At 34.2% G+C, this 13,425-nt stretch overlaps 1 protein-coding gene across 2 annotated transcripts in view; it reads right to left on the bottom strand.

Annotated features, from left to right (window-relative positions):
* Positions 1–13,425, bottom strand: part of ACADSB (acyl-CoA dehydrogenase short/branched chain) — a 72,789-nt gene that overhangs the window by 12,325 nt on the left and 47,039 nt on the right. Inside the window, exons 9-11 of one of the 2 annotated variants that reach the window (XM_044665660.1) lie at positions 10,185–10,322; positions 9,246–9,345; positions 5,828–8,129 (exon numbers count right to left, since the gene is read on the bottom strand). In XM_044665660.1, coding sequence (XP_044521595.1) covers positions 8,059–8,129; positions 9,246–9,345; positions 10,185–10,322 — 309 coding nt within the window. In that variant the 3' untranslated portion in view covers positions 5,828–8,058. Of the gene's footprint in view, positions 1–5,827; positions 8,130–9,245; positions 9,346–10,184; positions 10,323–13,425 lie in introns of those variants that run through there. The other variant, XM_044665661.1, reaches the window with a different exon arrangement.

The following is a 13,425-nucleotide window of genomic DNA, read 5'->3' as shown; positions in this document are numbered from 1 at the left end:
TAGGGGGCAGCTGGGTAGCTCAGTGGATTGAGAGTCAGGCCTAGAGACGGGAGGTCCTAGGTTCAAATCTGGCCTCAGACACTTCCCAGCTGTGTGACCCTGGGCAAGTCACTTGACCCCCATTGCCTACCCTTACCACTCTTCTGCCTTGGAGCCAATACACAGTATTGACTCCAAGACGGAAGGTAAGGGTTTAAAAAATAAAAAATCAGCTACTGTATTTCAGTCTCTCATCCTTTAGTGGGGATTTTCCTGGATGAAAATCCTCTAAGTAGATGACATATAGCTTTGGTTTAATGAAGAGAGAGCTCCACTTGGAATCAGAGAAACTGCTTAATATTTACTACTCGTGTAATCTTTGAGCAAGTCATTCTTTGGGCCTTGGTTTCCTCATCAGTAAAATAAAGGGGATGGACTCAGGTCCCTTCCAGCTCAAAAGTCTAGGACTTTTGCATTTTTACCCTGAGAAAGGAACAACTTGTTCCTCTTTCTACTGTGTACATTTATAATGCATTCACTGCATACTAATTGGAGTTCTCTGAAACAGGGCTGGATGCATGTGAAAACTAGTAAAAAAGTATTTTCAAGGTAGTTAAACATAATCAGGACAAAATTTTAACTCGTTTCATCAGAACCTACAAGAGTAACTTGAAATTGTGTCATTTCTTAGGACTGTGCCAGCCCTCCCTTGTCATTATATAGCAGGGAAGCAGATTTCAGTTCAATATAAGGCAGAATTTCCTAACAATGAAAAGCTATCCTTGGAAGACTATGGTGTTGATGTTATAGGGAATAAAAGGGACCAATTTCAGGTTCTGCGAGGGCAATAATTAGAATCACACTTGTGTATTTTAAGAAAAATAAATTTAAAAGTCAAAAATGAATGAAATCTTGCTTGTCCTTGTTTTGTTACCCTTTCCTTCCCTTTACCCAGAGGGCTGACTTGTGGTAGTAATTATGGGCCTGAGAAAATGAGTCTTCCTGAGGAAAGTTAGTTATGATTCACCTCGTAATAAAGTAGATGAGAATAAGCAGAATTTCATGAAGGATCAAATGAGAGCTTGGGGATAACCAAATCTAGGGATCTGGAAAGAAAGAAGGAGAGTTCTTGGCAGTAAGTCAAAACTAATGACATTCTGAAGGAGTCAGCAAGAACACATTTCCAAAGGAAGCAGTATGTACTTGCTTCATTCAATACCCCAACTTTTACTCTTCCCTCCATATTCCCCCTGTTCTATCAGTGTTGTCATGAGGCAATACTATTTTCCCCCAGTAAAGATAATTAAGTCACAGAGATTTCTAGTACTGCTTAGTTCATTAAGAACCAGGAGAATTTATCTAACCATCTGGGTGCTTTTAAAGGCATTGGTCCCTATCTCAGTTTGCCTAATTTTAAAATGGAATAATTAAAAATAAAAATGGGAAAATCGTAACACAAATTTTAAAGTCTTACAACAATCCTGTTGCATAGGTATTATAGTCATCATAGTTCCTATTTTACAAAAGAAATTGAAGAGAAGAGAGGTTAGGTAATCCAGTCAGATTCATACAATAAGGAACAGAGGAAAGCTAGGAACACAGTTCTGATTTCGATTCCAGCAGTCTATCCACTATTCCACACTGCCTATAATACCAAGTGGAGCACAAAGAACCCTGGGTTTGGAGTCTGAAGACTTGGGTTCTAGCCCTGGTTTTTTCATTTAATGTATGACTTTATAGACAAATCACTTTACTCTGTGGTCTCATTTATAAAAAAAAAAAAGGGGAGGTTGGACTAAGAAACCTTTCAAGTCTAAAATGTTTATGATTTTCACCACCACCAATATCAAGCACACACATGTCTTTTTTCTCCATGAGACTGACTGCTTTGTGGCTTCCAGTTGGCAATTCCCGTTATACCGAAGAATCCAAATTCAACATTTTGAAATTGAATGCATTCCATCATCAAGTAAAACTAAGGTTACAAGTGGGTAGAATAGTGTTTAGCCTAGAAAGAACATAAATCTTACTTTGAGATTATGACTTACTATATTTAGATAATAAAATCACACGATGGGAGGAAAATGTCTATATTCTGGGTCACATTTCCAAATATTCAATATTGATATTGTTTTATCATTATATACAACATGGCTATATGACAAGTTTAACCCCAGTAAGAAACCCCATTAAGAAATACTAGTTTCTGTCAATTTGGAATCTGAATCCAGTTGAAAAGATAGGATGTTCATGTCCAAAAAAATTGTACATGATACCCAATTACACATCTATTATAGGACTAAGCTAAAAATGTAACAAGAATGAATAGGAGGGCCCAATGGGGAATTCCCCAGTCCAATCAATCATTCATGTATCTGGCAATCATTTACTGAGTGCCTATTATGTCAAAGGAGGTTAGCCTCTATGAAGGATACAAAGATGTTATCTTTTGTCCTTTGCCATTCTTAGGCATGAGGTAGCTAGATAGCACAATTGATAGAGTGCTAGACCTAGACTCAGGAAGACCTGGGTTTGAATTCTGGCTCAGATACATACTAGTTGTATGACTTTAGGCAAATAATTTAACTTCTGCCTGCCTCAGTTTCCTTATTTGTTAAATGGAAGTAATAATAGGACCAGCATTGTTTTGTAAAGTGATTTATAAAGTGTTTTTAAAGTGCTATGTAAATGCTAGTTGTTCCTGTCTTAAAAGGATTCAAGTCTGGTTATAGTGTTGCACACAGCCCTGGAATCAATTCTGTTCAATTCTATATTCAAAAAAATGAAAAATCCTACCTATAAGGAAAACTATTTGATTTCAAAAATCCTAGACCATAGAAATGTAAGCTTTTTGCCATTCTCTTTCCAGACATGTAATAACTTTACAGCTAGTAAAGGCAAAATCTCATTATAGCCAACTTTCTACATTCTGAGTCCGGTGTGCATGAAGATCTGCTGGAAAAGGGTATTCTGATATTCTGCCAAAGAACAAACTGAGCAAAGCTAAATTGTTCTTCAGCAAAAATCCTGCTTCTGAATTGATTTGGGTTACCTGGCTCCTGCTCTGACATTTTCACTTTTGCTCTAGTTTCTGAATTAATATGGGCTCTGCTGCCAGAGATGTGCTCAACATTCCAATTCCCTCTCAATGCTTTCACCTCTTGGCATGGAGACTAGACACAGCGACTCCCCAGAACTCAACTCTTGACTAGTGCTTGGCTTCTGGGCCTCTCCTGAAGGATTCCTGCTGATGAGGATGGGATGCTTCTAATTGTTTTGTTGTAGTGAGAGCAACAATGAGCAATCCCATTGTATGTCTGTAGAACTAGGAAACAATTTATGTCTTGGCTATGCAGTGAATTAGTATTTTGAATTACATTAGTTCATAGCACAATATTTTGCACATAGTGAACACTAAAATGTTTGTTGAATTGAATGAAATTCTCCTTACTGAGAACTGCAAATGAGAGGAGAGGGACAAGAGCCCCACCAAAAGGGGAGGCTGATAGTATGATCTGCATTGCAAGAGGAAGTACTCACAGGGAAGAGATCACAGATTCAGTATCAAAAGTTAAAAGAGGAAGTTATGTGGTCAAAGGCATTCACTCCTTTCCTATGGACAAAAGGACAAAGAACCCGATACATGCGTAGGGTGTCTTCTGAAAGTGCCTCATCCCCTCCTTCTGCTGGAGATGTAATGCCTAAGCTGGCATCAGGTGTGACTTCTGTACAGTTTATGAGGATTCATCTGCAGAATTATAGTCAGGGTTTCCTCTACTCCCATCATCATCATTTCCTAACTATGCATTTGCACAAGTCTTTCCTTACACCCGGAATGCCCTCTCTCTGTTATCACTCTTAGAATACCTGTTCTTTTGAGGTTCACCTCAGCTACTCTCTACAAAGGATACAAAGGCTTTCCTGATCACCTAGTCAGTGTTCTCTAGCTCTACAATTTTCCTTTTATAATATTTTCATATTTGTGTATATGTCATTTCCTTCCCAGTGGAAAACTACTTAAGGGTGAGGGCAATTTTGGTTTTGTCTCCAGGTTCTCCGTTATTATCATAGTGCCTTGAACACGGTGTTCAAATGTATCTCCTCCTATTATATATATCATGTGGATATCTGCCTATTCCTATGGTCAGACCAGTCTACAAATAAAATGGTATGGCACACGAAGGGACTACTGAGACAATGATATGAGAAAAAAACATAGCCCCCAATATAATTTAGGAAAAAGGAAAACAAAATTAGATCTACTTTTGGATCTAGAGTGATAACTGTTATTTAAGTAAGGAGTATACCACCATAAACCAGAGAGGCAGCAAAGTTTAGTGGATAAAAAGCCAGCTGGGAATCAGAAAAACTTGAATTCAAGTACCACCTCTGATTCAATGCTGCCTCAATCAATCGATTCAAGGATCCCCACAAGTCAATGTACCATTTAGGATTCCAAGTAGCTCTCTTAGGATTATAAGTTTGTAGAACAGTTAGTGGCTGATCATCATTAGTAGAGAAGGGAGTTCCCTACATTAACAAAGTCAGAAATCACCTGTATGATTAAAAATGAAACAAAATCAACACTATAACTTTCTGAAAATAACTTCGTAAAGGCCAGACATGCATGCTATCTATACTATTATGGGGAAAACCCCATAATAGTGGGCTCAGTGGGGTAGATAGGAGACAGGAAGGGACAATGGGAGAGACTTTACAAGTCAGGGAACCAGGTTTAACTATAAGGGAATGACCATTGACTGAAATGGCAGTTAAGCCTGACCAACTGTCACTCAGCCCCACCCAGCCTGGAATAAATTCAGATTATTACATTCACACAATGAGGACCTTAAATTACTAAAAACACAAAGGGAATCAGTTTAATTATGAGGGGATTTGAAAGGGGGTTAGGTAAAACTATGACTAACAACCCAGGACCGGAGCCTAAGGGTAACCTTAGCCAGCCTGGCTTCTGCCAGGTTTTGACAGCTTGGCTAAGGACCTGAGAAAGAGGGCTTGATTTTTGGGGTCTCACAACTATTCCAGAGATGTTTCAGGATGCCAGGAGCCAACTCCTCCAGAACTGATGATCCAAAGTAGCCAGGTAGGGAGTAAAGTCTGCAAGCTGTCCACCAAATCAAAGGCCACTTCCCTACTCAGTGTTGACTTGCAGGATTGATGTCTGCCTTTTTAGCCTTTACACCACTCTCCCAAATCCCAGGGAATAAGGGTACAACTCCATTAGCTCTGAGGTCTCCCAGGGTCAGTTACAGCTTGTTCCAACCACCATGGAGTCCTTCTCAGAGAGCAAGCCACACTTCCTGCTTCCCCATTCCATTTGCAATTCTCCAGTCCTTCCTGTTAGGTCTCCTAAATAATAACTAAATAATCCTCCTCACAACAATACTGCAGAGACCTTTTTTTTGGCTGGTGATGTCTTTAGTTTAAAATTAACAAAAGGAACAAGAAGATTCTCCCTAACAATTTTGCCTGGAGACTCAGAATGTAAAAGTATAACCGCCACTAAGAATCTTACTGGGAAAACGGACAGAAATGGCTTATATAAGTAGGTAAATATTAACCCTCAGTAAATGAAGGTTTTATTGTATCTTTAAATCAATTATTCATCATTACTAAAGAAAAAGAAAGCAGGGATCACTGATTTTTTCCCCAAATGTCATTTAAATGGACAGTAATGAACAAATCTACATTTATCAGAACATGGAAACCTTAAGATATTTATCCCTTGACTTTTCCATAAAAGTTCTAATTTACTTTACAACACAGAATGCCATGGATGAATACTGGTTAGAAAGCAAAATTTATTTATGAAGTAATACAACAACAATAAGGTTAATTCAAAAATTTATTAAAATATATTATAATCATACAAGTCCATGTGATATTACATAGTAATACAAATTTTTGACATAGGTCTAATATACAAGATTTCTCCAAGTGTTCAATGGCTTTGGCAAATGTAAAGATACGTATTCTTAATAATTTAGCATGCTGCCTGGCATGTAGTAAGTGCTTATATGTGTTTTATCTATTTACTTCTAATAGGAGCTAGATTAATTCAATATCAGTTAAGCTCAATGTAATGCCAACAATATATCACAAGCTACCCAATGGCAAGCATAATAGTTTTTATTTACTTTCCTGTGTTCTAAAACAAATCTCTGAAGTCACCAATCCAATGATTAAGAAGACCAAAAACATTTCTGTTGAATATAAATCCTTTCCCTGCCAAACCAGCAAGGGCTAAAATTTTTGTATGTATAATTTTTTGGCACTAGTAACAAGTCCCTTTCAATTCCTCTAGAATCTTAACTGATAAATTAAAGTGCAATGACTGTCCTTGAGGAGGGCAACAAACTTTCACTAAAAAACCAATTCACTAAGGTACAGAAGCTACAAAGCTCTGAAATGAGTGGTTAAGAAAGAAAACAACAATGGAAGTGTGGCAGCTCTTTCTTGCATCTTTGGATGCAAGAAAAAACAACATCTTCAAAAAATCTCTTATTGCTCTCTCTTCTAGAAAAAGAGGACATGATCAAAATGATTTATAAATCATAAATTTATAAATTATTTATTAAAAAGCATATCCACTCATCAGCTATGCCCAAAAGATATTACTTGGATAAAGAGAAGAAAATTCTCTTCAATTATTCTCTTGTGGTATCCTAGATTTCCAAAGAACATCCATATTTAAAGGTTGCAAATATATATGTTTAAGGAGTAAACAAAGCTAATAAATTGGGTGTCAGACTTTCAAAATGGAAAGTCCTTTATTACATGATAGGTCATGTTTGCCATTTTATATCTGTTAATGTTCCAATTCTTTAAGCTCTTCCCCATTCTTGTATCTGCAAGTTTCATTTCTTATAAAAATCAAAGAAATTTAAAATGTCAAAAACTCCCTTATGGAAATTTCACAAATCTCTTGCCTTTCTTGGCAGGTTGTTCTGAAGGATTGAATGTTGGGATTTTGACCATGAATTTATTTTGTAGTAGACTGCTATCTTTTATGAACTACATTCTAAATTTTTCTTTATTTCTCTGTCCATTAGTCAAAAATAGTTTCTGCCTTTAAGATGTATTTACACATTTCAAATGCCTAACTATCATTTGTATTAGAAAAACTATTTTGAAAATGTACCTGTATACCAAATGTCAATATTTTCTGCTTTGCAACATATTCCTTTCAAAATAAAAATGTAAAACACTTCCTATTTTACTGTGGACTTGATTTAAAGTATTTGGATTCATAATAAGGCTCAATAATTAATTAGGGTTAACAAATACAATTTGAATTCAGAAAGGTATTGAGCTACTGAAAAATGGTGCCTGATGAAGATTTTTTACAAAATTAACTAGTTTAAAATATTTTACAAAGTTTCTTAAAGACACGTCTTAAAAAGTGATACTGGGACTTAATTTTTAAATAATTTGCTGAAATGAGTTCAATTTTTAAATGAGTTCAATTAATAGCAAACATCACATTTGTTCTAATTAAAACAATTAAATGTAAGTTAACCAATAATTCCATTAACTGACACATACTCTTATACTATACATATTCTTTAACATTTAAAATCACTTCAACATTTAAAACGAGTCAGATTTTTTTAAATGAATTGTTATCAATTTCTGAATTTACCAACATTTAGTCTTTCAAGAACCATGTGCTATTCAATGTACTGTACTAGGCACTGGTGAATCTGCAAAGTTTATAATACAAATAACATACTCTGATTCTAATTTCTCTGATTTGTATTACAAATATGGTAGATTTTGAAATAAAGATGAAATGACATTTATTTTTAATAACTAACTCAAAAGAAATAATAACTTTTCCAGATGCTATGGAAAAGGTAACCTTTATATACCATGCAGCAAAGTTACTCACTTTGAATCATCTGTTATCACGCAAGAGTCAGAGAGACTTAATATACTCCAAAAGAACATAAGTAGTTCAGAAGACTGTCTCAGTTTGAAAGTATTCACTGTTTCCCCAAATAAGGCACATGATTTACATTTTACATAAGTGGCTGCAGTGTAATTTTCTGGTGACTTTCAGTATTCTTGACCTAACAGTTTTGCTATAGTACTTAACTGGATATTTGATGTTCCTTCATATATCGTACCTAAAACACAGGTCAGGATGGGAGGGAGAAAAGGAAACAAGAAAAAGAAAACATATGGTGTCAAAAATGTTACGCAAATTTTCTAAAGAAAGCTTTACTGACCAGAAGTTTAAAAATTATCGTTTAGTTATTCTATTGAAAACAAACATATAGAAAAGTTGTTCTATTAATGGCAAAACTCAAATCTTTATTAACAACTCACAAGCTCATAACAACTAGCATCTGACCATAGATAGAGAATACAAAGTTGAATTTAAATCTCATTGCATTGTCAAACAGAGAACTGTGGATAGCAAAGGAAGGATTCTATTTTGTTATATATATCAGAACTGGTTCCAACAAGCTAAGGAAAAGTAATAATGACAGGAATCAAAAATGGAGGGTGAAACAAACAACACTTTGGTCAACCTGCCAAATAATTTCTTAATACATTCTGTTATTGTTGAATTTTACTAATTTCCAAAGTGAAACACTTTACCATTTTGCTCAAAGATTTTCAGAGTCAATATTAAAAACTGCAAGTTTCCACCTTCAGAGTTACAAAGAAAATATAGAAACCTAGAGGAATGTCTCTAGAACACTGGACTGATATTCTGTGGGGGATTTGTAGTAATATAAGGACAATAATAGTACTGAATGAGGAAGTATGAATAGGTTGCCATCTTTATCAATGGAAGGAACACACATGGATGAGAATTAAGAATCAATGAAGTACTCAAATATAAATAAGACTTGGCTCTATTATTATGGAATAGGTCACTATGATGTCATTGGAATTTAACCTATTTAATTAGCAGGGAAAAGTCCAGAACTAGTTTAGGCTCTGTTAAGACAACTAGCTTCTAAAATTAAATTAGGCCATACCAATCATTAAAAGAACGCAATGAAATTAAGTTAATATTAGAATTACTACTTGGCATTAGATTTGTCTTTATAATTAGTTTGTTACATAAAAATAAATCCAAGTTCTAATGATGTACCAGGGTGCTTTCAAATAACTGAATTTTTTAAAAGAAAGAGGAGGGGGAAAAAATCCCAACTAGTCCTCAGACATATATACTGAGTAGAAGGTAATATTTTATGACTAATTAAGACTATAAAAATAGACCTACTTACCAATTTTTGCATCTCGGAAGTATTTTTCCATTGGATAATTTTTAGTATATCCTACTCCACCCATCCACTCTATGCATTTACTAGTTGTCAGTCCAGCAACCTAGCAAAAAATTTAAATATTACATAATTTGCTACACAGTCTTATATTCTGAAATTAAACTTTTTTTATTATGGAAAACACTTTTGCAAATAATCACCACAAATTTTAGTTGAAAAGGATGACAGTTTATAAGAGAATATCATTTGGTTTCTGTTTCCCTTCCCCTATTCCCTAAAAATATCTTGCCAATTCTGCAACATTTCCCCACAAGACTTCTTTCTTTAGTTATTGGGAGAAAATTGGTCCGTTTTCTGCACTTGACTATTAGTAAACTGCCAGTACTGATTGTTAAAATAATAACTATGTAATTCTCTAAGCTCCAAAGAAAGGTCTCGTGAATTAAATGTCTCATTTATGACATGTCAGAACAAAGGTGTTTTTTCTTTAGAAAACCATTAACATGTAACATAGAACATTAGCATATTCAGGGAACTAGGAGAAATAGTTTCTTTGTTGTTCCCTTCATAGTGTGGTTTGTGGTAATTTGTTACTAAATAATAATTCTCTATGGTATTTAACTTTTTTTCATCTTACCAAACTGAAAACTCTGAATTTGATCTCACCATTAAGAAGTACCTAAACTGACTTATAATTGAAGTATTAATTCTTTCAAATAATTCAGTTTCCATATAAGGACCCTGCAAGAGACAACTCACTAAATAGAAACTTTGTGCCCTCAAAATATTAAAATACCCCAATCACATCTTCATTTATTCAGTTACCAAAAGTGGAAGTTGGCCTATCTATGTCATTAGATTTACTTAATAATTATGAGGAAATCTCTCTATAAACCATTTACATACACAAGGAAAAAACTAGGCACAGATTTTTATTCTTACCTCTGCTGAAAAATACTTGGCCATGGAGGCTTCTTTTATAAATGGTTTCCCAGTTTCTACAAGTCTGGCAGCATTGTATGTTAGCAATCTTGCAGCTTCAAGCTGTGTGGCTACTTGAGCTGTTTGATGTTGAATTCCCTACAATATTCAAACCCAAAATTAGAGAGTTATAATTGTAGTTTGCAGAATCATCTCTCATTCTTAAAGGAATGCCTTGTTAGGGAAAACTGCCAGACTCAGAATGTAGCAAAAGGAAATTCATATGCATTACTTTTTAAAATACTGCTTAATCTACATTCTAAAATGAAATATGATACCATATGCATTGTTAAAATCCTCTTTTCTTGGAGCATTTCAAAGTTCATATAATTCCTTTCAATAAATACTCAAGATAATAAAATAGAAGATAGTATAAGATTAAATAAAAACTTTTTTTCCACCTAATTTTTAATTTCTAATCCTTAAAAAAAGAGTACATGGTAAATTCTAATAATGCCCAAAACTTGGTTATATCTATTAATTTCATTAGCTGAAAAACAATCTTGATTCTTAAATTTTCCAAAGCACAAAAAATTTTCAAATGCAAGAGTGCTAAAAACATTTTAAAACAATTATTGTTCTTGCAAGTAACAATAATGCACCACTATCAAGCAACATAAAAAAACAGCAAGTTTTCTTTTCAGGGTAGTGGAATATAGTAGAAGCTATTTTTCATATTTCACTTAAAAGAACTGCCTAACCTATAAGAAGTTTTGAAAACTTCACTATGAAAGGAGAAACATAGAATAAACCCTTGGAAACATTAGGCAGAAAAATTTATTGAAAACTGGAAGAGTTCTGATGCCTGACGTGAAAGACATAATTACCCATCTAACTTAAGAACCCTAATCAAATCAAACAGGATCTAGTGGAAGAGTTAGTCCTGAAAGTTATGCTCTGATATATCTGAGAAACATTGGGTATTTATAACATAGGAGCCTTATTCAGTAATGAATTCAAATTTTATATGAAATATAAGAACAAATAGTTATAGATAAATAAAAAACAGTATTGAAAAGAAAAGTAATCTTGAAAACCTAGAATCCTCTAAAATAATCCTAAAACATTTGTTTCAAAAACTGTAATTTTGATTAAAAAATATATTATTGCATGCTTGTCTTCAAACCTGGCTATCTTACCAAGCCCCCTCACTACCCTGGAAAAATCTTTAATGAACTGTTCGTATAGTTGTAAAGTAGTCCAAACATTCTGGAAAGCAATTTGGAATTATAAACCAAAAGCTATAAAAATTATGCATACTTAGCAATATTGCTACTAAGTCTACATCCCAAATAGATCAAAGTGTGGATTTTAAAATTTATATTTAATAACTACGGTATTATATTTAATAAAGATTTACTAATAATAATTAGAGACCTAGCTATTTAGCCCACTCGCCAGAGCAAAGAGAGAACGAAAGAGGCAGAACCTCAGAACTTATATAAAACGTGACCACGCAAACATAGACAAAAGAAAAAGCATCCTAGGTAATACAGAAAGAATTTTGGGTAATGTAGTTTTTAGGAGGTTCAAGATTTTTCAACTAGACATTCCCTCCTGTGATCCTATTGGGAGACCAGTCTCCACAAAAGGATCATGGAAACATAACTAACTTATAAATTGCAATAATTTGTGGATAAAAGGAAAAGAGAACAAAATCAATGATTGCTAGATTGACAAAAAACCAATTTGGGGGCAGTCCCCTTTGGCAGAAGAGTATACATTAAAAACAAATGTTTTCAATCCCTGATAGTTCAAATTCACATTCCAAAGTTCACTGTGGATCTTCTGGTGCAGCGTGTGGTTCCTGCAGGCATCTTCATGGTGCCTTCAGGATTCTGGGAGGTAGCTAGTTTCATATCCTAAAATTGTTCAAAATCAAATCAAAGTTCACAACAATAACATAGTCCCTCCTGAGGCGGATAATAACACAGGGATCACTCAGGGATATATGGCTGAGTTATAAGGTATATGAATCAGTTGAAAAAGAAATTAAAAAACATCAAAAAAATCCACATAAAAGAGAAAAAATAACTTGTGGATAAAATATAAAATATTAAAGTCTTATGTCTAAAAAAATCTAAGTAAAGGAAAAATGAAGGTATAGCAGGTCCTTGAATCAGGGTCCAATTAAAGTGATTTATGTAATTATGCACTTACCCAACCAGAGGCCAGGATTACAGAAATTTTGCCACAGCATGAAAGACAGAAAAGGGACTAGATCATAGGAGCAAATGGGAGCCGGGATAGAAGCTAAAAAGAGGTGCTTGTTAGAATGTGGTTCAGAGGAAGACCTGCCTCTGACATATGTCAAAATAGACACAACCTTGAACCCCAAACAAGTTCCAAGTCCTCTTGGCTTGGCTCAAAATTATATCAATCCCACTGCAATTGGTTGGTCTCTTTGACCTTGTGCTTGATTGGCACCATGCAGGTTAGCTTTGTGCTTCTTTAGCACTGTGCAGTGGCTCTTTTTATATTCCTTATTCTGGAATCAGACAGAATTATTAATCAAAGTCCCATAATCCCATAATTTTTAAAAAACAATCGATGGCATTATTCTATAGTTTAAAGCTTTGGGGATATGCATTTATATTAAAACAAAAGTATTTTAAACTTATATTACCACAAAATCAAAAAAGAAAAAGATTAATATTGATTATATGTACTTCAAAGTACTCAAATACTATATTGAAAATATAAGGAAAAAACAGTAAAAATATTTTAAAAATCAAAAATATATAGCTTACAATCAGTAACACACTGTGTCAGCCAAGGAGAGGTAGAATACAAAGGTTTCTCACCCAAAAGTGAGATCCATTTCCTTTTTAGCTTTGGCCATGATCCACTGTGTGAGTGCAAATGATTTTCACAAAATAACAGATTTATTAAAACAAAACAGTATTAGAATGCTAATGCACATTCAAATAAACTACCAAATCCCCAAAATTCACAATAGCCCAGTTATTGACAACAAACAAACCCATTTTTATATAGGATTCATATGAGTTTATATATAGCCACTTGCTGTGTGATATTTTAAAAAAACCTATAAACTGTTGTATACTTGTCACAAATCTACAGATATAGGAAATCTTTCAACCTTTGTAACTGCTGATGAAAACCTATTTGGGTCTAAAACATCACCAAGAATTTAAATTATTCTGGTGGAGGAGTAGAATAAGTCGATGAGTCAAAGTAT

This window comes from Gracilinanus agilis, chromosome 2, assembly GCF_016433145.1.
Source record: "Gracilinanus agilis isolate LMUSP501 chromosome 2, AgileGrace, whole genome shotgun sequence".
In the NCBI taxonomy this organism is placed as follows: Eukaryota; Metazoa; Chordata; class Mammalia; order Didelphimorphia; family Didelphidae; genus Gracilinanus; species Gracilinanus agilis.
Note: the sequence above shows the minus strand (reverse complement) of the source record. Positions and strands in the feature narration are given on the sequence as shown.